This window comes from Corapipo altera, unplaced genomic scaffold (genome assembly GCF_003945725.1).
Source record: "Corapipo altera isolate COAL_440 unplaced genomic scaffold, ASM394572v1 1, whole genome shotgun sequence".
Taxonomy (NCBI): Eukaryota; Metazoa; Chordata; class Aves; order Passeriformes; family Pipridae; genus Corapipo; species Corapipo altera.
In genome coordinates this window covers 32,381,926-32,405,627 of record NW_020884873.1, presented here as the reverse complement: position 1 = coordinate 32,405,627, position 23,702 = coordinate 32,381,926, and the positions used below count along the sequence as shown (strand labels likewise).

Sequence of the window (23,702 nt, the reverse complement as noted above, 5' to 3'; positions counted from 1 at the left end):
CGGGGCCGGGGTCGGGCCCGCGGGGCGGGGAGCGCGCCCGGCCGCGCTCAGGGCCGGCTTTGGCGGGCTGGGCGCGCCGGGGCTGAGCGCCTTCCCTCCCTCCGCGCTTTTCTCTCTTCCTGCCTCCCGCCCTCCCTTCCTTCTCAGGGGCCGCTCCAGAGGGCTCTCCCGCGCCGGCTCGGCGACGGGACCCTCCCGGATGCGGTGGGAGAGCGGCCCCTTCCCGGCGGTGGCGGAGGGGAAGCGCTGCCATTGTTCGCAGATGAATCAAAAGGCCGCCGAGCGGTGGCTGTTTCTCGGCCGCGCTTTGCGGGGGAGGCGGAACTAGAGCGGCTTTATTTTGAAGCCCTGGAGAAACTGTCCTGCTTTTTATATTTTGTTTGGGGTTTTTTGCTAATTCGTTATTATCTTAGCGTTTAAAAAGTTGCAGAAGCTTTTTTAGAGAACGAGCTCGTACTTCGTTCAGGAAGCGTAGATGAAATAAACAAAACTTCCCTAGATTATAAGTAGTCCACTTTTATGGTGCTTTTTTTTTAACCCCTCATCTTTCCCAAAAAGCCATGTGCCAACTTTCCTACCGAAAGTCGATGTTTATATCAGTTTCGCATGCCATCTGTCCTGTTAGCGAGTCCTGCCCTTCTCCAGATTGTGTTGCCCTAGATTGCTTTGTTCCTGCCCTAGAGCATAAATAACCGGGAACAACTGCACTTTCACGCACTTACAGGGCACAGCTATATGCCTGCCTGCCCTACAGAGAACTGGTTGTGGAATTCACGGGTAATTTGGATAGCAACTTGAAACTCTCTCAGAAGACTTTAATTCTTTAGATATTTATTGATACAGTATTTCGAAGTACTACTAATCTCGTAAAGGTATATTATAAAAGAATGCCATACTAAGAGGAGATGATGAAGAGGACTGATTTGCTTTTAGTTTGTCTGCATGGGAAGGTTTCTCCCTTACAGTTGAAGACCCATTATATGAATTTAAATGGGAATGAACCCATAATAACTTTGGTTTGTTTTAATCAATTGTAGGTAAAACTAACAATAAATCAAGTTTTTCAGGGGGAAAACCCCTCATTTGGATCCAGTGGTGTTTGTGAAAACTCATATGTGCAGAAGCCCTAGAGCAGAGTAGTTGTGTGCTGTAAGTGTAGTGCAGACAGACCCTGCCAGAACAGAACTGGTGGGGATGATTAGTTTCACTCACACGCTCTTGGTCTACTCAGGTTGTTGTTACTGTCGATGTTCTCTATAGCCATGGTGGCACAGATGAAGAGAGCCTTGTGATAATTTAGTTTAGCTTATTCTAGCAGGCAGGAAACCCTTTTGCTTTTTTCGCTATAGTTGCCCCAGTTGCTCTCCTGCTGCGTTTGCATTTCTGCAATCTGTTGCTTCAGTTTGTGAACCTTGCAAAATACAGGTCAGAAAGGTGAGGAGAGGCTAGTGCCCCCTGTCCATCAATTTGACTTTGAGGGTTTTGTTTGTTTGCTTTGGGAGGTTTGTTTGTGGTTTTTTGTTTGTTTCACACCCCTGCAAAAAACTGCTGTTTGTTCTTTTCCAAATTTCATTTTTGTGACTTTCTATTTTAAGTAGTATTGTTGAACTGAGTGTGTTCTGAGACAAAAGTTTTGCTCTGAGAGATTGACACCTCTGCACTTTCCCTTTTCTTTCTGTCAAATATGAAAGAAGGTGAGTTGTTGCTGCCTTACCTTCTACCACTTAATTCTTCATGGCATCATTGTAATAGATCCTCTATGCTGTTTGTAATTTGGAGCTGACAGCTTAAATTGATAAGGTAGAACATAGTTCTGTGTGCTTGTGGATGGGTGAAGATGACGATTAAGAAATAGGGAGAAAGTGATTTGCATTGTTGTTTATGTAGAGAACATTTTACACAACACCATATTTGTAAAGAAAAATTAGCTTTATTTGTAAAGCAATGAACTATTGTTTTTTGCTTGTGTTGCACTACATTAATGTGATTTACTAGTGTTTGTTTGAGTTGGACTGTAGGAACTCTTTCCACTGGTTTTTACAGTAGCAGGGACTGAAAAATATGCTGGGTAGCTTTGCTGTTTTTCTATATGCAGTGTATAATTACTTACACACAAGCTGGGACAAAACTTTTGTTTGCATCTATGATAAATGCTTGATTTAGGACTTGTGACTGGATAAACTTCCCTTGGTTGTTTTATCTTGTTCTGGGCCTCAAGATACTCATCCTTAAGGCTACTCTGGGATTTTTTTAATGCCTTTTTTCCAACAGAAGGAGAGGAGGGATGTTCTGCTTGATTAGTGCTAAATGAACCGCAGGTTACAAGTTGAAATAAAGACCACAGAGCCATGGGTTTACAAGCTGGTTAAGATGGATGACAACAGTGAACTGCTTTGGGTTGCATTTAGTGTTAGTTGCAATGAGCTGACTGACTTGAAGTCAGATCTTTTTAGTGAAAATGCATCATTCCTATTCCATCTGGAGCTCATCAAAACTGTGTCTGTCAGTGTTGCCTCTTACTCTTTTATTGAGTTATTGTTCATCATAATCGTATTCTTTGTCCTTGGGCTTACAGCTTTAGTCAATTTGGCTCTGACCAGTTGTATTTATCTTTTTTTAATTGTGCTTTCTTTTTTTTCTCTTTTTCTTTGAGAACTTGGTTGAGTCATTTTTCACTTTGTTCTTTTAAGCTGGCTTCCCTGTCCAGCAGCCTTTTCTATTAACGTCTCATTTTGAGATGATAGTCTCATAAATGTAATAGTTCCTGCACACATTGCTTGTGACCTGTAAAAAATAAGTATTTTATGGCATACTTTACTTTGAGCATCTCCCTAGACTTTACACATCTTGTTCTTCAAGAAAAAGAGATCCGTGCTGCCTGTGGCAACTGTTATCTGCATACAAACGGCTGAGGCTGGCATTCTCTCCATGGCAGAAGACCCACTGTAAGATTAGGGGTGCTTTAGCAAATACTCGGGTGTGGTTTTGTACACAAAAACCTAGAGTATTAGTGCATGATACTGAGATAATAAGGAACCAGTTTGGGTCTGACTCGAGGCTGCCTGCAACTCTGGCCAGCAAACAGGGTGGCTTTCTACGATCCTGAAGATTTGACACCTTTTCGAGTTCTCCGATGCTCTGAATCAGTTTTGCATTTCTTAAGCTTGGGTGTTGTTTTTCTACATGTGCTCTGGATGTCATTAAACAGTAAAAAACTTTTTATCGTACACATATATACTTATAAAAATCTTTCTGACCAAGAAGAGGATGAAAAAGAATTTAAGGATATCTTATTTTAATGGTGTAGAAAAAGTGCTTGCTTTGTTTATACTCTTAAAGAGTAAACTTGAATAGTTGCATTGTGGATATATCTAAACATGCCTGTAGTGTTCTAGTTTGATATTTAAATGCTAACAAATTAGCAATGAAAGAGTTTTGACTTTGTATTTTGTGACTGGATAATAAGTGAATTAGATGGAATAAGCAACTAAGAGTCTAATTATCTGAAAACTCTGGCTACAGTATCTTAGGAGTGTGTTAGTTGCTCTGTTGACTTCTGGTCTGTAACACAGGAAATTTTTTTTGTGTAATAAATAATAAAAGCTAGCATTTAATGGCCAATTAAAGCTGGTTATTAAAAACAGCCTTTATATTGGGAAGACAATTGTCTTATCATGGGAGGAGGTGGACACGTTGTGGTATAATAAATTTCTAGTCAGGAGGGCTGTCCAGATCATAAAAAACATAAGCTGGTAGACCTACATGCATTAAAAAATGTATGCACAGTACATTACAACATCTGTAGTTTGTCAGGGCTGAAAGGGGCCCAGCAAAGAGATAACGTGTATATTTGTAAATATCAAACTACAAAGAAAACTTGAGACCTTCTTATCTGGCACCTCTTCACTTTGTTCTAACTTGAACAGTGATACTACCTATATTTAATGTATACTTTTGACTACTTGTGAATTTTTAGTTATTCTTTGTAACTCTGTAATTACTCTGCAACTTTTAGTTGGAAGACATCAAGTTGCTTAAATTTTAGTGCTGTGCGAGTTGTAGAACCAAGAGCATTTGGGTCTGTAGAGTTAATGAGAATCTCATGGTCTGACAAACTTGTGTACTGTGGTGGATGTTTCTGCCATAGCCAGCGTGCTATTTTAGAAATATAAAAGGCCTTCTTTTTTTGTTAGGGTTTCAGTTTGTTTGTTCAGACAGCTAATCAAGACCAGAAAGATTTTTATCTCTTTAACATGTTATTCTTCAGGACCTACAAACGTTTTTTTAATTTAAAAGTGAGGATACTAACATGTTCAGAGTTTTTGACCACAAATATTGTAACTTGAGTGAGAAAAGTGGTAAAGGAGAACATGGATAATTTAGTTTTTCTTTATTTTTTTTCCAGAAACAAAAGTAAGTTTCATGAAATTTTAATTACTTAATTTGATTTTTTTAAATGTCTTTTTGGAGGTGTGAGTGTTTGACTCTTAAGTTGAGCAGAGTTGTGTAGAGAAAGCAAGTCTGAGAGATATAGGTACAGCTTAAAGAAATTTTGATGACGACAACACAAGTCATTTCCAAAACAGCATTTGTAAAGGAAGTGAGCAGTTCTCTGCAACTCAGAGGAGTATGGCTGCTAAGTTCCAAAAAGAAATTACATGTTCAGCTTGTCCCTTCTGAACATGATGTGAAGTTCCATGTGTTTATGGCTTTCATTTTGGAATGTTGCAAAACACTGCAAATGGCAATCAAAACACAAAATTTTGAGGAAAGGCTCAGTAACTGGAAGTGTAGCAGCTAGTCTGGCTTGTGTTTTTGAGAACATATCTTTCCATTCACCCAGTCCCACTGATTAGCACAGAATGTGAAATTTCAGTCCTGATTTTCAAGAAAAAATGATAAAGTGTTTCAGACTGTGGTCTAGTTAAAACATAGGCTTTGGAAATGCATTACTAATTTGATTTGGTTGCAAAGGGGGCCAGAACAGCGGTGCTCACTTTATTTCTTAGCATTTTTATCTGCAAGATTGTGAATTACTATAATTGAGCAGAAATAATTCCTCTTCATGCTCGATATCCTTCTTGTAACTAAGGAAGTTGGAAGAGGTCAAAACTGGTTCCTGGTGCCAGCAGAGCATTTGTTTAAATAGCTGAGACTAGAGAAGTAATACTTCCTGTATTTTTTTCCTTACTTTTCTGCATCTAGGAAGGAAGGGTGTATTTAGGTAAATTTCTGTGGAACATGTATGAAGGAGAAAGGGTTTTTGGGTCTTGTGCAACATCCATCAGGACAACTCTCTTTTATCTATGCTTGCAGTTGCTGGTTCAGATCATTCTTAATCATCTAAGCACACACCTTGCAGACAGACTGGTAACTGAATGAATTCCATGCTGGCTGCAAAACCAGCGTGATGCAAGAAGAGATTTATAGGGAACATCAGGTTTTCTGTTGTGTATTGATTTAAATTAAGACAATGATGCTATTGGGCACTTTGCTTGCTCTGCCTGCCCTTCTCCCCACACCCTCCCCTAGTTATATGCAGACTCTGCTGCCCTAATCATTCTCTTCCTGTTTTGATGGTGACTTGAAAGCCTATGTGATACAGACTTGATCTGTTTCAGAGGAGTTTCTTGCTGCTAGGGAAGTGTAGCAGAGCTGTGGACTGCCACCTACTTTGGTATTTTGGCAATGCTGACCTCAGAAAAATAGGTTAGTGTACATATATCTGCTGTAAGACTGGTGGTTGCCTGTTTGGATCTGTCTACCAAGACTAAATTCTACTTCTCTGAAGTCATCATTCATATACATAGATGACTAGAATTACATTTCTTCGTGACATCAGCCTTAATCTTGCTGTAAGATGTCATGTTTAGGCCTGTCCCAGGCAGTTCTGTGAACCTACTTTCATTAGCTACAGCGATAGGACGAATCAAACTGAGAACTGGACAGACTAGGTGAAATATGAAACCCTTACTTAAATTAATGGTAATAAACTTACCTTAAGAATGAGGGATTTTTTGATTGAAGTGTTGGGACAGTGCAATTTACTGAGGATTAAATCTACTTGATTGACAATGCTGAAACTTAGATTACCTGTTTGTTGGGTTTTTTATTTATTAATATTATTTATTTTATTTATACTCTCTGTATAAGCAGCAGTTGATATTTTCATATGTTCAAGGCAGTGGAACATCTGATGATGGTTGTGGATATATTTGGCTTATAACAATGATTCCTAGCTTTGCAGCCTGTTTTTTATGAAATCCAGCTTGTTTTTCTCTATCTGTCATATCTGGTAACTTGAACTGTTCTATCTTGGGGGGGGGGGGGGGTGTTTCTAGATACAAAAATGAATAGTGGATGCTGAAATACCTCTGATACCAAAACCAGGTAAGGCAGTTTCTGTTCTGGAGAAGTGTATAAGGGTCCAGGAACCCTCTGCAGGCTTTTGAAGTTTAGCTTTTGCCTGTTGGCAAAGCAAACTGTGAAAGTAAATATAAAAGCTGAAGGTTAACATTAAACACTGCTAGGCTTTCTTAAGCCTTCTCAGACCACTGTTTTTCACTGAGAAGTTATTGCCTTCCTTCCAGTAGACGTTTCGGTGGGGCCTCTGTCTCAGAGGTTGCATTGCTCTATCGTGAGTGATTGCTAGGATAGTGAAAAAGGGTAGCAGTGTTCCACTGTGGGATTGATCACCACTGAATGTGATCAGTGACTGTAAGATGAAAAATGACAAGTATCACAAGAAGTCTTTGTTTTAAAAATAGCTCCTTAATTTAAATGTACAATACCCAACTTCATTCATATTTCAAATTAAATGATCCCACTGATTAAGGTTATGTTATGTTTTAAAACAAATTTTTGCATGTTTTTGTAAGGAATTTATTATCGTTTACAGTCAGTGTTTAATTTTTCTCTTAATTGTCTGTCTTTGGTGATGATAGAACATATCTCTATAATAAAAGAGCAGTATATTGTTAGTATATTGTTAGTAGCCCATTAGCAGATTGAGGCAGTTGAAGCTCAGGCCCCTCCAACTGCCTAACACACTGTTTGCATGGTCTACTTCAGATTAATTGCTCTGGCCTTTTTGACCAAATATTCCTACCACACTTAAAACTGAAAGCTGTCTGGAGGACCACAGATTAATCTTGACATGTCTGTTCCCATTTAGCAGGTAGGATGCAGTTGTTGAACACATGAAGCAGAGCTTCTGGAAAGAAACTCTCATTTCCATTGCCTCTGAAATTGCCTCTGAAAGGAATTTATTTCACTTGGCCAGAGCTGTGCTGAAATATGTTCCAATCCAAGGGAGAAGGGGGTGATTCACTCCAAAACCCCAGTATGCTTTTCTGAACCAAAATTTTCCAGGGGCAGCAGTGATGCTATAGAATAGTCCCTCTGTAGCCCATGATAAGTAGACGTCTAATAAACACAAACCCGTGGATTTATTAAAGTTAATGAAACAAAACAGAATTCTGTCCCTGTCTGCCCCCCTTTGAATAAGGAGATAAAAATGAAGTTAGGAATCCAGTAAAAGTCTGAAAGTTAGAATGTTTTGTTTTTCAGTAGAAGCTGTCTGTTCTCTCTACCAAATGTTTCAATGGAAAAGAATTTTTTCATTTGAGAGTGGGTTTTGATAGCCTTACTTTGCACATTGCTTGTTGTCTTGGGATAGAGTTAATTTTCTTCCTAGTAGCTGGTGCAGTGCTGCATTTTGGATTTAGTATGAGAATATCATTAACACACTGTTGTTGTGAAGTAGTGTTCACTGTAAATCAGGGACTCTTCAGTGTCCCATGCTTTGTCAGTGGGGATGTGCACAAGAAGCTGTGAGGGAGCATGGCCAGGAGAGCTGGCCCAGACTGGCCAGGGGAATATTCCATACCACAGAATGTCATGCACAGTGTATGAACTGGGGGGAGTTGGCCAGAAGGGGCCAAGTGGTGCTTGGGGACTGGCTGGACATTGGTCAGTGGGTGGTGAGCAATTATATTGTGCATCACTTGTCTCTCTTGTGCTTTATTCCTCTCTTTTTTTGTCTCTCTTTTCATTATCACCATTACTATTTTTACATTTTACTTTATTTCAGTTATTAAACTGTTGTTGTCTCAATCCACTGGGTTTACCTTTTTACTTATGCTCCTGCCTTGTTCCATCGAGGTTGGGGGGAGGAGTGAGTGAATGTCTGTGTGGTACTTAGTTGCCAGCTGAGCTTAAACTGTAGCAGTCCTTTTTTGTCACCTATCCTGGGACATAATGGGTTGAGATAATAAAACAGACTAGATTTGCTAGAACAAAATTATTGTAAGCATTCATTATATTAGTTTAATAGTCACTGGTCACAATGTTGATTTTGTGCTCTCATAGCTGTTCTGCTTGTTCTCAGAGTTACTTGCAGTGTGTGCTCTCTGTTATGCTGTTTATCACCTGTGGAATTTGGTCTAAGGTTGTCATGCTGTACTTTAACATGGGCAACCTGGTCTAGTGGAAGCTGTCCTGCCCGTGGTAGGGGGATTGGAACTAGATGATCTTTGAGGTCCTTTCCAACCCAAACCTTTTGATGAATCTATGAACACTGGCTTATGATATGACAGAATTGCTGGTCACAAAACTAATCTGGTATTTGTACTCAGTGTTTCCGTCATCTCTGTACTTTGTGAGCCATCTATTAGAAACTGTTAGTAATTAGACCTTTTCCATTTCATCCTCTAAGAGTTAACTCGTCCTATGGAGGAGACATGATTCCACATCTTCCCCTTCTCTGCCAGGCTAATGAAAATAGCTCTTGAAAATTTTGAATATCCTTAGGATGTGGAAACTAGCACGGCCCTATTGCCAGAAACCGTGAATGTGTGCCAGGTCTTGTTTAGGGTTAAGCAACTATTTGCAGCTACTCAAATCCAGTGAGAGGCACTATGGCTGCTCAGACCCTGGCAAAGGGTGATGCAACTGAACCAGAGGACCAGCCGGTGCCAGCGTCAGTCACTCCTTTTCACCGGAAGAAGTGGACACAAAAGAGCTCATTTAGCAAAGGAGGGCAAAGCAGGGCCATCATAAGAACAGGAGGAAGAGGCAGAACAAGAGGGAACCACTTAATCCCTATCCCGGAGTGAGCTGTGGGATATGCAAAAATGTTTCAGCTGTTGACCAGGTGAGCACATTACCACCTGGCTGCTCTGACTCTGGGGTAAGAGGCTAGTAGCCTGGAATTAAAGGGTAGGGAGACCAAGCAGCTGGGATCACCTTCTAGAGAAAGGGGCATTGACAAGGTGAGTGGAAAAGGGCTACAAGCCCTCAGCCTCTGGAGGCAACTACTGTGGAGTGTGAAGGAAAGGCATCCATTCAAGGAAGATGTTACTTGTCAGCCAGGAAAGTAGGCCACCACAGAGAGTTGTCCAGCACCTGAGGGGAATTAGCTTGTTATAGATGATTTATTATGACCCAGGCAATGCACAGTCACCCACAGATCCAGAAGAATTCCAATGCACATGACCCACAAAGCAGAAATTTGTCCAGAGTGTGTTATTGTGTGCCAGTTTACTGGACTGTATGTATCCTGTGGCCGAGCGTGTCAGGCTCACAGGAGTATAATGCTCTAGTAGCCACCAATGCACAGGGTACCCTAATGCCATTCAGCTATGCAGGGACATTGCTATTTTTGGAGTGAGAGGGGGATCCCAAGAGCTGTCTGTATTGGAAGCTGAAGTGAACCTGACTAGGAGTGTGTGGCAAAAGCACCCCACTGTGACTGGCCCGGAGGCTCTGTTTATCCTTGGCAAAGACTATCTCAGGAGAGGGTATTTCAAGGACCCAAATGGTACCAGTGGGTGCTCAGTACAACCTTGGAGGCAAAGGAAGTTAAGCAACTGCCTGCCTTGCCTGGTCTCTTGGAGGACCCTTCTGTTTGTAGGTTGCTGAAGGTCAAAGAACAGATGCTGGTTGCTACCACAACATTGCACTGGCGGCAGCATCGCACCAACCGAGACTCCTGTGATTCAACTGAAGAGTCAAGGAGCGATCAGCAGGACCCACTCACACTTCAATAACCCCATATGGCCAGTGTGAAAGTATAATGGAGAGGGGAGACTAACAGTGGACTATTGTGGCCTGAATGAAGTCACACCTTGGCTGAGTGCTGCCTTACTGGACATGCTGGAACTCCAATACGAACTGAAGTCAAAGGCTCCAAGTGGTTTACCACAAGAGATATTACCAATGCATTTCTCTCAATCCCTTGGGCAGGTCACAATTTACTTGCTCTTAGAAGGATGTCCAGTATGCCTGGAATCGACTGCCCCAGGGGTGGAAACACAGCCCTCCCATCTGCCATGGACTGATCCAGACTGCACTGGAACAGGGTGAAGCTCTAGAACACCTGCAGTACATGGATATTATTGTGTGGGGCAATACAGCAGCAGAAGTTTTTGAGAAAGGGAAGAAAATAGTCCTTCTGAAAGCTGATTTTGTCATAAAATAAAGGTCAAGGGACCCGCATGGGAGATTCAGTTTTTGGCAATAAAATGGCAAGGTGGATGTTGGCAGATCTCAGTGGATGTGATCAACAAAATAGCAGCAATGTACTCTATACTGTCAACCCCTAGGCTTTTGGAATTGGGGGTATAGAGGATCTGAGACCTGCTATACTTCAGCTGAAAAAGAGATCCTGGCAGCTAATCGTGGGGCTCAAGCCACTTTGGAGGTGATTGGTGCTGAAGCACAGCTCCTCCTGGCACCCCAACCAGGCTGGATGTTCAAAGGCAGGGTCTTTTCTACACATCGTGCAGCTGATGCTACATGGAGTAAGTGGATTGCAGCCATCACACAATGAGTTCAAACAGGAAATCTCAGTTGTCCAGGAATCTTGAAAGTGATCATGGACTGACCAGAAGGCAAAGATTCCAGAATGTCAACAGAGGTGGAGGTAACATGTGCTAAAGAGGCCCCACTGTATAATAAACTGCCAGAAAAAATGAGATGCACTGTACCTGCTGTATTATAGAAAAGCATCAGAGATGGTGGAACATTATGCCCAGTATATAAACTGGTGGGACTGGAAGGGGGCTGATCACTGCTTGGAGGCTGGCTAGGCCTTGATCAGTGGGTGGTAAAGCAGTTGTATTGTCTTTCTTGGACTTCATTCCTGTCTCTTTATCTCTCTTCTCATTACAACAATAATAATTATAATACTTTGTTTCAGTTATTAAACTGTTCTTATCCCACAGGTTTTACCTTTCTCTGATTCTCTTCCCCATTCCACAGGGGGGGTTGGGGAGGGACGAGTGAATGAGCAGTTGTGTGGTATTTAGTTGCCAGCTGGGGTAAAACCATGACACTTGTGCTTTCTAATGTATATCATCCTGGGAGCAGAGCTTGTAGATTTTTGGATTTCTGCTTGTATTACAAGGGCACAAGTATTGCAGTGGAAAACAGTGGTCAGAAGTATTTTCTTTCCCCTGGCAGTTTAGAACATAATAGCTGTCATAAGTGTTTTATATGTTTTATTGTGGGTGAAACTGGGACTTAACTTTTCAGCAGAGATGTTTTGTAGGTGTTGGATCAGACTTAAAATGTCTGTGGAGCGTGACAGTTATCACAGCTTTTTGTTTCAAGTTTTAAGAGTGCATGCAATATTAAATATAACCAAGGTGTCTTTTTTTTTATTTTAGGAGGCTGAATATGGTGGACATGATCAGATTGATTTATATGATGATGTAATTTCTCCATCTGCAAATAATGGAGATGCTCCAGAGGATCGTGATTACATGGATTCTCTCCCACCATCGGTTGGGGATGATGTAGGTAAAGGAGCTGCACCAAATGTTGTCTACACATATACTGGAAAGAGAATTGCCTTGTACATTGGAAATCTTACTTGGGTAAGTATCTTACTGCTATTAAGTTGTAGACAGGAATTTTAATTATGGACAATAACTATTTGTAAAATTTTTTTGCTTTACAGTGTTTTATATGAAATATTACAAGTACAAAAAAAGCAGGTGATTTTGGTTTTGTTGGTGGTGTGAGGTTATTTTTATTTGTGGTTGTGGTTTTTTCCCTTTTACCTGAAATTTAGTGAACCTGTCTGGAGCTGTTCTGATGTCTTAAAAATTGAGAAAGTCTTCAGTAAATACAAACTTTCAAGTTTCTGTCATGTTTTAAGTGTTACAAAGGGATATTTGTGCTAATGCCTTCTTAAGTTTTCCAGAGAACTGAATGAAAGAGGAGAACAAGTTTATACTATGAAATACTTTATACCTGTAGGTACTTTAACGTTACTGAACAAACATAATTTTTAGTAAACTTTTGTGCAAGGTTTTAGTTTAAAAGGAGGTGGAAAACTCTCTAGGATTTTCTTGAAATCACTTCTCACATTTTTCCAGGGGCTTTTTCTGCTGGCGGTGACTCTTATAACACAGCTGTTTTCAGGTATTTGTCCTGAGGCTTATTTCTTCTACCAAGAAGAAGGTTTACAATAACTCACTGAACTGTGGTCGTCCTAAAGACAATTACCTTTGTTAGCATTAAAGCATTTTAAAATCAATTGCAGTTAAGCAAACAAAGTGCAAGAGCTGGTCAGTAGCTGAATTAAGTGAAACTTATACCTGTTTACGTGAAATCAAATTCTTCCAGGCCCACACATGCAAAATTCTTTTTTTTTTTTTCCATTTTCTGATTAATTTCTTACTAGTGCTAAACTTGAAAAAAATGCTTTTATGGGTGTTTTTTTCATTAGTTATTACAGTATTTCAGGAGCTAATAGGTAAGTAAAGGAGCTGTTGACTTAACAGTTGTCCCGTTTTGAAATACCTGAATGGAATCAGTAAAATTTGCATGAATTAGCTGAACTTATCCAAGTCAAGAAGTGTCTGAATTTCTAAAGCAAGTAGGGCAGTGTTCAGTAATTTGTACCTGTTACTCTTTGGCTTCACAAATTAAGTTATTTGCAGAAAGTGCATTTATTTACTGTAGTGTTGGTATTGTGTTTTCTTTGCATTTAGCTTTCAGCAAAATAATTTGTTGAATTTTTAAAAGAAGCTTTTATTTGAGGGAGATGGGATAAGTAGTTCAGAATCTTGAAAGCCTGCCTTGTACTCCTCATATGAAATTTAAAGGAGTGATGGAATTATAGAAGTAGGAAAAAAACCCATAAATATTAGTGTATTTATGTGTCTTTGGATATGAGTGAAATTGTTAAACATAACATAGTAATTAATAGGAAGTTACAGGAAGTAGATTTGGTTCAGTGGAAGCAGATGTTTCTAACCATAGTTTTATGTACAAGTTTCCCTACTTTTGTCAATAGATCCTGCTTTTTTTGTGTAAATAGTATGTAGTTCACTGAAGTCTCACTAGTCAAAGCTCTCATAAAAAGCACCTGGTTAATAAGGTATTTAAAATTGATGTTTGTATGTAAATAATAGTATTAGAGGGAGAAAATATGGATTGGGTGTGGAAAAAGTAGCAGTATTTCAATGCTATTTCATTAGCCCAGTTTAAGCTTTGCACTTTCAGAAGACAAAAGTGACACAATTACAAATTTTTTTTTGTATACTGTAACTGGTATACTGTGTGAATGGGGTTGATGCAGTGTAGCATATGGGGAAGCATGTATATTAAAAAATCAGTTTTTTTGAGAATTGTAAAATAAAAATGAGTACTTTTCAAAAGTTAGAATATATTGACAGCTGAATAAAGTATTCCTCTGGATCAATTTCACACACACACACAAAATGCATGGAAAACTTAGTTGCCCTTTGCCTAATGTTTTAGATAAGCTTTCATAGTTGAATATTAAAAATATTTTTCAGTGGACAACAGATGAAGACTTAACTGAAGCAGTTCATTCACTGGGGGTAAATGATATTTTGGAGATAAAATTTTTTGAAAATCGTGCTAATGGCCAGTCTAAAGGGTAAGAACTTGTTATTTGTTTTTTCTGTATGTGTACGTGGACTGAAGTTTAGGAGTAAGAAAATGGGGAAGGAGTTCTCAGTTTCTGTCAGTCTGTGAACTGATAATCTTTGCTTATTGATCTAACAATGGTTGGACATGTAATTTCATACTAATGACTTAAATTTCAGGCATAAATTTTTATGATGGTATTGTGTGTCTCACTACTTTATAAGTTAAAACTTGTTGGCCGTCTTCATTAAGACTATTGCTAGATTTGTTAGTGTGGTGGTTTTGTTTTTTTCTTTTGTGTCCTAGAATAAATTTTCTTCTCTGTTCTGAAAACTAGACTAAGGCCTGTGAGACAGTTTCTGTATATGGTTTTCAAGTATAATTTTGTTTACTGTGTGTTATCTTTTCCATGAAGCATCAGGATATCCAGAAAATGGAAAAACTGTGGTGTAACTCTTTTGTTTCCTTTCAGGTTTGCCCTTGTGGGTGTGGGATCAGAAGCATCCTCCAAAAAGTTGATGGATTTGTTGCCTAAAAGAGAATTGCATGGGCAGAATCCTGTTGTAACTCCATGTAATAAACAGTTTCTGAGTCAATTTGAAATGCAGTCAAGGAAAAGTAAGTTTTTCTTATGTGCTGTCTTGGAAAAACAGAAAAAGTAGTATGACAGGTTTTTTCCTCAGCATATGATATCTTCTACACAGTTTTAAAATAGCTGTAAAATACTTAAGAGTCTAGCTGCATATTTGTTTAAAGAAATCACTTAATACATCAAAGAACTGCTGCACTCTCTGAAAGAAGGTTGCAGATTTGTGCAACTCTTAACAGCTGGAGATGCTTTTTCAATTTCTTGGGGATGTAGTTTTTAAAAAGCACAAGAACATTTAGAAACTTAACATTTGTAGACAAACTGGACTAAATTCCAATGTCTAGACCATCTGTGTTTATGACAGAACAGGGAAGAAAGGTTCTGTGTTGTACTTCAGCACCATGTCTTGTGGTTCCCAGTCCTAATCATTTGTGACCTTGGGCTGCATTGGAGGAAGGACTGGCAGTCTCTCCTGGTGCTCTTCTGTTAGTACAGAGCATAGTGTAGCACTGCCATACTTCAGCAAAGCACACTTTCCTCCCCAGATGCTTTGGGTTTGGGTACAAGAAACAAGCCTAGTACTCATAGGGTCATGCTTCAGCGCTGCATAAAGCTTTAGACCAAGTTCTAAAATTCTTTAACCTATTTTGATGTATGTAATGTCACTTCTGCTTTTCCATTGCAGCCACACAGTCTGGCCAGATGTCTGGGGAAGGTAAAGCTGGTCCCCCAGGAGGAAGCTCACGAGCAGCATTTCCGCCTAGTAATAGAGGTCGAGGCCGTTTTCCAGGTGCCATTCCAGGTGGAGACAGATTCCCTGGACCAGCAGGGCCAGGAGGTCCACCACCACCTTTCCCAGGTAAAATTATTCATCTATGGAGTTTGTTTTATTTGCGTTTTCTTGTTTTAATATGGCATACTTACTTGGGAAATGGTAAAAATTAAGGCAGTTCAGTAATGAGCCATTATCAGTGTTCACAGCTAAATTGTAGGATTTGACTGTTTCTTTGTTGATATTTAACAGGGAGTTGTACTTACTAAATTTAATAGCAAGATAACATTTTTAGATACATTCCAATATACATATTTTTTAAGTATTAAAAAAGTAAAATAGATCATGATAGGAAGTAGATTTGGCTTTAATGCAGTTCTGATTTGCTGTATGGGGTGAAAATGCCTGTGTTGCAGAGGGTAAAGTAACTGATTTCCTTATTATATTGCAAGCTTGCACATGATCAGAAATTCAACTTTGATTCATGTCCATTGGCAGGTCAGTTAGTTGGCACTTAAAATACCAGAAATTTGAAGAAAAGGTGTTCATGTTTAGTCAGATATCTGATATGAATGAAATCTGTTAAACAATTAGGTTTGCACTGCAGTGAAGTTCTTTTTTCAGCTGAAGTATTTTTTAGTAAATGTCATTCAGTAGTAGACTGTCTACCAGCAGTCAAAGGGACGTATTCAAACTGAAAGACCACTGAAAGTAGGTTTGGATACTGTGTTTATGATACCTTCTCTAATATAGCTTTTCCCATATTTTTAATATGTATTTGTGTCTTAAGCCCCATATGAAAGACTAGCATCAGGTGTGAGTAGGATGCAACGTTTTCTAGCTTTTGTAAGCTTGGGGGGGGTTTTGGTAACAACAGCAAGTTGTGTTTTGGGGAGGGTGGGATGTTGTCAGTTTTCAAGATAATGTTATTCTCTTTAGATATTTGTAGATATCTAGTATTAATAGATACAGATAAGTTAAAAATTTTCTAAGCTACTGGACCCAAAGTGGGACCGTGCATGTCTTGTATATGTTGCACAATGTTCAGTGAGGGTTACTTTTGTTTTTTTGTTGTTGGTTTTAGAATAGAAAAAGGCAAGAGTGATAAAGCGTTTTCTTTCTTTGTACTTATTAACTGAATTTTGTTTGTTTGTTTTTATTTTTATTTTTTATTTCTTTATTTTAGCTGGACAAACTCCCCCACGTCCACCTTTAGGTCCTCCTGGCCCACCAGGCCCACCAGGCCCTCCGCCTCCTGGTCAGGTCCTCCCACCTCCGTTAGCTGGACCTCCTAATCGTGGTGACCGTCCACCACCACCAGTTCTGTTTCCAGGACAGCCTTTTGGTCAGCCTCCACTTGGGCCACTTCCTCCAGGCCCTCCACCACCAGTTCCAGGCTATGGGCCACCACCAGGTCCACCACCACCTCAGCAGGGTCCACCTCCACCTCCGGGTCCATTTCCCCCTCGTCCACCTGGCCCTCTTGGGCCACCCCTGACTCTTGCTCCTCCTCCACATCTCCCTGGGCCACCTCCAGGTGCTCCACCACCGGCACCACATGTGAATCCAGCTTTCTTCCCCCCACCTGCCAATAGTGGCATACCTACTTCAGACAGTCGTGGCCCACCTCCGACAGATCCATATGGCCGACCTCCACCATATGACAGAGGTGACTATGGGCCACCTGGAAGGTGAGTTCTTTTGGTCTAATGTGCTCGGGTAGCAGATTTTACTCCTCTTGTAAGAAGCATTTGGTTTTTCCCTTTTAATGCAAATGTTAGAAGCAATTAGAAGTAGGGCCAGAAGGGATCCCAACAGCCTTGTAGTTTGCCCCTTTTTACTTCTCCAGGGGAATATATCTGAGAAAGATATTTGCAGCAGTGAGAAAATCCTGAAATGCAACACCAGTAATCTCACTTTACCTTTTCAGCTCTGAACTGTTTGTCTTCACTGTATTTGGCAGTGTCATCATTCCGTGTGTTCTACATGTAAACTTATATATCACTTCTTATGCAGCAGCTTCTAGTTGTGCTTCTGTCTTAACTTGAAATTCTGACTTTTACGTGTGTCATCATGCTTTGCAGGCTGCCTTTTGAGAATGCTCTGGAGTTTTCCTTTTCAAATATGTGCATATGTTGAGATCATACCAAGCTCATACCATTTTCATCTTCCAGCAGCATTGCTTGTCTGTTCTCTCTTCAGGATTCAATTAAAAATTAGTGTTTGTCTCAAAAGCCAGGTGTGCATTTACTGCAAGAGTTTTATCTTCCTCTCCTGTCAAGATGTTTCTGCTCATTTGGTGCAATCTTGCTGTGTTTGTAGCGGTGGCTTTTCCTATGGTTAATCCTATCTGGGACAGAGTTCTTAAGTCTCTGACTCGATTTGTCAAGTGTTTCACATCTTGTTTGAAACATCTTTTTCATCTGTGACTTCAAGCATCTCTGTCTTGCTGCTGTTTCTTAATTTTTGTATTTGTCGCAGAAAATTTTGATATAAACTGTAAGAGACACTTTTTGCAGTTAGATTTGAATTTTTAGTAGTAATTTTGCTGCTAGCATGTGACACACATCTCTGGCTTAAAATGTTTTCTGCAAAGATGCTTTGCTTTGATTCATTTATCACAAAGTTTAAAAAACCCCAGGTATTTGTACATACTATGTTCATATAAAAAAAACCTCTTGAAATTCAAGCTTTTGGCTTAATTGCCTGAAATGTAAGAAGACTATAAGGTGTTGGGTGTTTTTTGATGGACAAAATCAAGGTTGTCTGCAGTTTATAGAATGTTTGGGGAGGGAAGGAGTGGGAATAGGACAGTATAACTTACTGTCCAGTATTTTCATTAATAATGTTAAAGCTATCATCCATAACTATTTAAATTGTCATTAATTATATATCATAGGCGTTTCACTGGAAATAACATGTCCATAAGAGAAAAATTACATATTCCATTCTATGGGAGGCACACGAAAAATAATACTCAAAACTCAGGGAGGTATGAATTTTTAGACATTTCCTCTTATGCTAAACTGGCTATAGGATCTTGTTCCACTTCTTGCAATTAAGAGGATAGCATTGCTTATTATTCTGCATTTTCTTTCTACCAGAAGAACTAACACTGTTCTAGAAATAACAAGCAGTGGGCCAGTTTGACAGTCTCAGCATTTGTCTCTAACACATTTCTCCAAATTTTCTATGACACAGAGACTGGCTAATAGGACACTGCAAAACTTTTGGGAAAATTTAGGTTTACTTCTGTGACTTTGTAAACCCTGTATAGGTAGCTGATAATTAAAGTACAGTGTAATGAGTATGAGGATTCTGCTTTAATGCTTCCTCCTTACTATGACTAGTTTGGAGATTAAATTGGAGTACCTTGAACTTGACCAGAAATTTAAAAAAAAAAAAATTGCTGTAAAATGTTGACATAGCATTCAGAAAACTGAGTGTTTTAAAGATGATAACTATATTTGTTTTTCGAAAGTTACAGCGTTCTGGTCTTAGTTAAGATCTGGGAAACAGGATCATATAGTTCTGATTCCAGTATTGTTATAAAAATTATCTCTAATTTTGCTCAAAGTTGCATTGCCTATGTACATGTATTTCCACATCCATTCAATTGGGAATATCTATTTACATACCTTCAAGAATTTTATACAAATTGTAAATATTTGTAAAGCACAATATTAAGTGCTGATGAATGTTTGAAATAGGTGGGATGAACAAAAAATAAGTCTATTTATACAGCAATGTATTAATTGTTTTTTGGGGATTTTTGTTTGGTGGTTTGTTTTTTTTTTTTTTTTAGCTTTCAGGATTTTATACTGTAACAGTGGTCCTTAACAAAAACCAAAACCAAATCCAGATCCTGCTTTCTTTTCTGTTTGTCACTGCTTAAAGTTGCAAACTTGGATTGTTGAAATTGCAATGATAACTTCTGAAGTTCTGCTTAACCTTTTAAATAGTAGTTTTATTGCTTGCAGAGAAATGGATGCTGCAAGGACACCTCTAAGTGAAGCAGAATTTGAAGAAATCATGAATAGAAATAGGGCGATCTCAAGCAGTGCCATTTCGAGAGCTGTATCAGATGCCAGTGCTGGTTAGTAAAACTCAATATGTTTACTATTCTTCCCAGCTGAAAAGAATTTATAGGGTTCTTTTATTAGGAATCTGGAAGGCCTGAAGCCACATTTTCCTAATAGGATGTTGAATTTAGGTACAACTTACGACTGATTTTGTACTGTGCTTCAGTTTCTGAGAATGCCTTCTGAGTACTGATCTGGACAGTATTTTAATATTTGGTTCTACAGTAAATGATCTAGATGGCTGTTGAAGAGAAGATACTCAAAATGATAATAGTGTTACAGATAGAAATCTATGTTTTAATTTGCATAATTTTCTGATCCTGAGTTTACATCATTTTCAGGAGACTATGGAAGTGCTATAGAGACCTTGGTAACTGCAATTTCCTTAATCAAACAGTCCAAAGTATCTGCAGATGATCGCTGTAAAGTACTTATTAGCTCTCTTCAGGACTGCCTTCATGGAATTGAGTCCAAGTCTTATGGTTCTGGATCCAGGTAAAACTTTCCTCTTCCGTCTGCTCTTACTTACAAAAGAGAAGGTGTAGGGCAGGACTAGTTCACAGAGAAGAAACTGAAACTAAGTCATGTAAGAAACTTAGTGATTGCTGAGTTGCACAAGGAATGTGTGAAAGAATTAAATAAGCATTTCCTGAACTTAGAAAAAGTGCCTTTTAACTAGCCCTCTTTTCAAAATTGATCTGACTAGCTTAAATTTAACTCTGCTTTATTTCATGGTTTGGGCACATACTTTCCGTACACAGATTAGCAGCCATGTTGCAGCGATCGTTTGAGTTATGGTGGATTTCCCCCAGCTGATTTCAGTCATCCTCCATTCTGAGCATGTACTTTCTGGCTTTTCTTTGCTAGATCAAAAAGTGGATGCCCCTTACTACCTGTAACTGAGTTCTTAACCACCCCTGTTTATATCAGCTGTCTTTAATGTTATATACAAAAACATACCTGCCTCATGGTAAACAGATATTTCTCTTATGTCTGTTTTTGGTCAAATTCGTGCTCATAAGCAGAGTGCAAGAGTGGTACGTGGATGACTAATATTTTGAAGAAAAATTTAATGAAGTAATTTCTTTTAGAAGACGTGAACGATCCAGAGAGAGGGACCACAGTAGGTCACGAGAAAAAAGTAGGCGCCACAAATCACGTAGTAGAGATCGTCATGATGACTATTACCGGGAAAGAAGCCGTGAGAGAGAGAGGCATCGTGATCGCGACAGAGATCGGGACAGAGAACGAGACAGAGAGAGAGAGTATCGTCACCGTTAAAGGTGAGCATTTGTTTCATGTTTTTTAACTTTACTGACTTACTAGAAGTAACCACTCTAGGTTTGAGATTATTTACACCATTCATGTCTGCATTTAAATGATCCTGCAGTATGTACTGAATCACTTTCTTCTTGCAGCGCCTGACATGAACATAGGTGAGTAACAACAGGTAACCGGTCTTGGGAGGGAGGAAGTCTGTGCAATTATCTTCTGCGTTCTGCATGCCACTTCTTTTATTTTAGCTGGTAATAATGTTCCCAGTTTTTATGAAAAGCAGTTGAACCAGTTCTTAAAAAAGCAGTAAGCCAGACCATTCTCTTTATAATCTTAGAAGATTATATGAAATTTACTGTTTTATTTCTTAGTTGTATTTAAAAATACGAATTTTGTATTTTAAAATCTACTTGTGTAAGGACTGCAGCATTTTAGCCCTTCGTAAGCTCATGTGTGGATTATTTCAGTGTACATACACTTGTCCTTGCACAAGTATGGTGGTGAATTTTTGGGTTTCAGTATTTGTGGGGTTCGTTGTTTTGTTTTGTGTTGTTTTTGTTTTGTTTTTCCTGGTGAGTTTTAGTCAAATTCAGGAAATACTGCCAGATTTTTATCTTTATTTTATGAAATGTGACCTGTCAGTATCTTCTGCCTTCTAGCTAAATTCGTGTTTTAACCTTCAGTAAAATTTGTGATTAGTTGTTCCCCTTCACCTTGACTTTTTCAGTCCCTCCTCCATATGATAGTCATTTTCTGAAGACTAGTAAAAATGTATGACACCAAGACTGATTCTTTTCTGGTTGTTCACAAACTAATGTGTTCTTTTATTTCATATATCTGAAGTTTGCATGCATCAGATGTCTAGACAGCTGGAGTAGCATGCTAAACAATGCTTTTTTTCAATGTACTGCTTTAAAATACATACAAGTATTTATATTTTATATAATATACCATTTTGAGGATTGGGAATTGAAGCTACTATGATTCCTTATATTTGACAATTGGGAAAAAACCCTACCTAATAGTTACTCTGTAGCGGTCTTTTCCCTTTTTAGAAGAACTTGCCACTACCTCTACAATGAAACTGAAGCTTGCAGACTTGTCTGTCAGCCCAGCTTCCATTTCTTACATTTAACCTCAGATTTAGTTTCCGGATTTGCATGTGCTATTGATTCATAGAAATTAATTTACAGAAGTTATAGAGCAAAACTTTTTAGAAATCATATAAAATGTAGTATACTCCTAAGTAAAAATACAATTTCATGTGAGTTAAATGTCAGCTTTTCAGTCAGACTTCTGTGTCACTGTCTGACTCCTTTAGGAGAGAATGAATTCGGATGCTAAACTCTCTAGCGTGTTGAGAATTAAGTGGGATGTTGTACTGGCTTTGTATACTAGCAGGGGACAACACTAAGAAGTAACCAACCTAGAAAAGGGGAGTCAAAGGCTTAAATAAATAGGAAGGTGAAACATGGCAAATGAAATAAAGATGGTGGTATATTTCTGTTAATGCCACTTTTTGCCATTAAAAAAGATTGGTAGAAATATTTTTGTATTTTAATAAAAATAGTAATGGTAGCTCTTAATTGTAAAATAACAACATAAAAATACAGATATAACAAAAGTAAATGTAGTTTCTTTTATTGAACTGGATATTTACCTTGTATAATAACTGGATATTTTTTATGTTTGCAAATAGTTCTTACTGATAGTGGTAACCATTGAGCTGAGTAATGGATGTATTTCTAGAGTGTTTTTCTTCTGGTGGAGATGAACAAGCCATACTAAAAATTGTTAACAGCCTGGAATTGAAGATAATTTTTTTAACCCTTGGCATACTTTATTAATCTAGCTTTAATTTTTGTGTATTTAGTGTTGTGCATATGGATATGGACTTACTGTGCCAAGTATAGATTCCCTCCGCTCTTACCCCAAGAAAACATACCAAACAGCATTAGGTTGCATTTTATAATTTCCAAAGAATGATTTTAAAATGAGGCTGTGGTTTCAGTCTCAGTTCAGGTGGGATTTATATTTGCAACATCCTTCAGCTTTATTGTGTGCTGGGACTTCTCTTTTCTTTCAAAGGGGTGTGTTGGTAAGATTCCCTTGTGTGAAGAAAATAGGTCCTAAGAACTTGATTTAAAGGGCCAGTTTAGTCTACTACATGTAAATGAAAGCATTTGGTATTTTTTTCTTTTAAGTTAAGTTGTAAACATTTTGTCTTGTTGCTGTCTTAATGAAGAAGAGCTTTATTGTAGTTTTGTTTTTATATATTTATACACACACACACGTATAAAAGAAATAGTTATCTCCTGGTTTGTATGTTTCATTTTCACTAAGATGTATGTTACCATACATTTTTTGTTTCATTTTTTACATTGAATAATATTCATAAATGGATTTAACACTCAGTTATTTAATAAATATCAAAAGTGCTGAAAGGAATTATTTCCCATAATACTGTGTTTTGCCAGACAACATGAAGTTACCTCTGTGCCTGCACCCTATGAATGGCACCTATACCTCTCCTAATTGTGTACCTATAGTCATAACTGTGATACTGTACTGGCATTTTTTTCCAAAGCGTTACACGTCTAGTTTAGAAGGATTTTAAAGGTCCAATGTGAACATTTTTGTAAACAGTGAAATTCGGTTTGTACTGTATTACATTTATAAAGATGGGTAAAATTGGAATAACTTACAAAATGTATTTATAACAATAAAATTCTATAAAAAGTTTAGTTGTACCATAGCAGGTGTTTACACTTCTGTTTGTACACTTCATGATTTAAAGTTAAATTCTTGCAAGATTTTTGTGCCTTCACTTGAGTAAGGCTTCATGTACATCGATAATCCATTCTCCTGAATTACTATAAGCTGAATGTTTCCTTGAAACATCTTGCCTTTGCTTATAGAAAGCCTGTAGATATAAAAGAGAACAATGGATTTAAGACAAATGTCTAACTTGTAGTAGTCAAAAAAACTAAGAACCCAATAGAATGACATTTAGAAGGATTAACAACAATATTAATGTGTACAAACAGAATAGTAATGTAATTTCATCATCATGAGTCCT

The 23,702-nt window shown here is 38.5% G+C and overlaps 1 protein-coding gene across 4 annotated transcripts in view; it reads left to right on the top strand.

Moving 5' to 3' along the window:
* CPSF6 (cleavage and polyadenylation specific factor 6) overlaps positions 1–23,702 on the top strand; it is a 34,020-nt gene that overhangs the window by 530 nt on the left and 9,788 nt on the right. Inside the window, exons 2-10 of one of the 4 annotated variants that reach the window (XM_027656940.1) lie at positions 11,670–11,879; positions 13,812–13,915; positions 14,378–14,523; positions 15,180–15,353; positions 16,453–16,957; positions 18,166–18,258; positions 19,247–19,362; positions 19,690–19,843; positions 20,443–20,631. In XM_027656940.1, the coding sequence (XP_027512741.1) occupies positions 11,670–11,879; positions 13,812–13,915; positions 14,378–14,523; positions 15,180–15,353; positions 16,453–16,957; positions 18,166–18,258; positions 19,247–19,362; positions 19,690–19,843; positions 20,443–20,629 (1,689 nt within the window). In that variant the 3' untranslated portion in view covers positions 20,630–20,631. Of the gene's footprint in view, positions 1–11,669; positions 11,880–13,811; positions 13,916–14,377; positions 14,524–15,179; positions 15,354–16,452; positions 16,958–18,165; positions 18,259–19,246; positions 19,363–19,689; positions 19,844–20,439; positions 20,632–23,702 lie in introns of all 4 variants that reach the window. The other 3 variants (XM_027656934.1, XM_027656950.1, XM_027656944.1) reach the window with 3 other exon arrangements.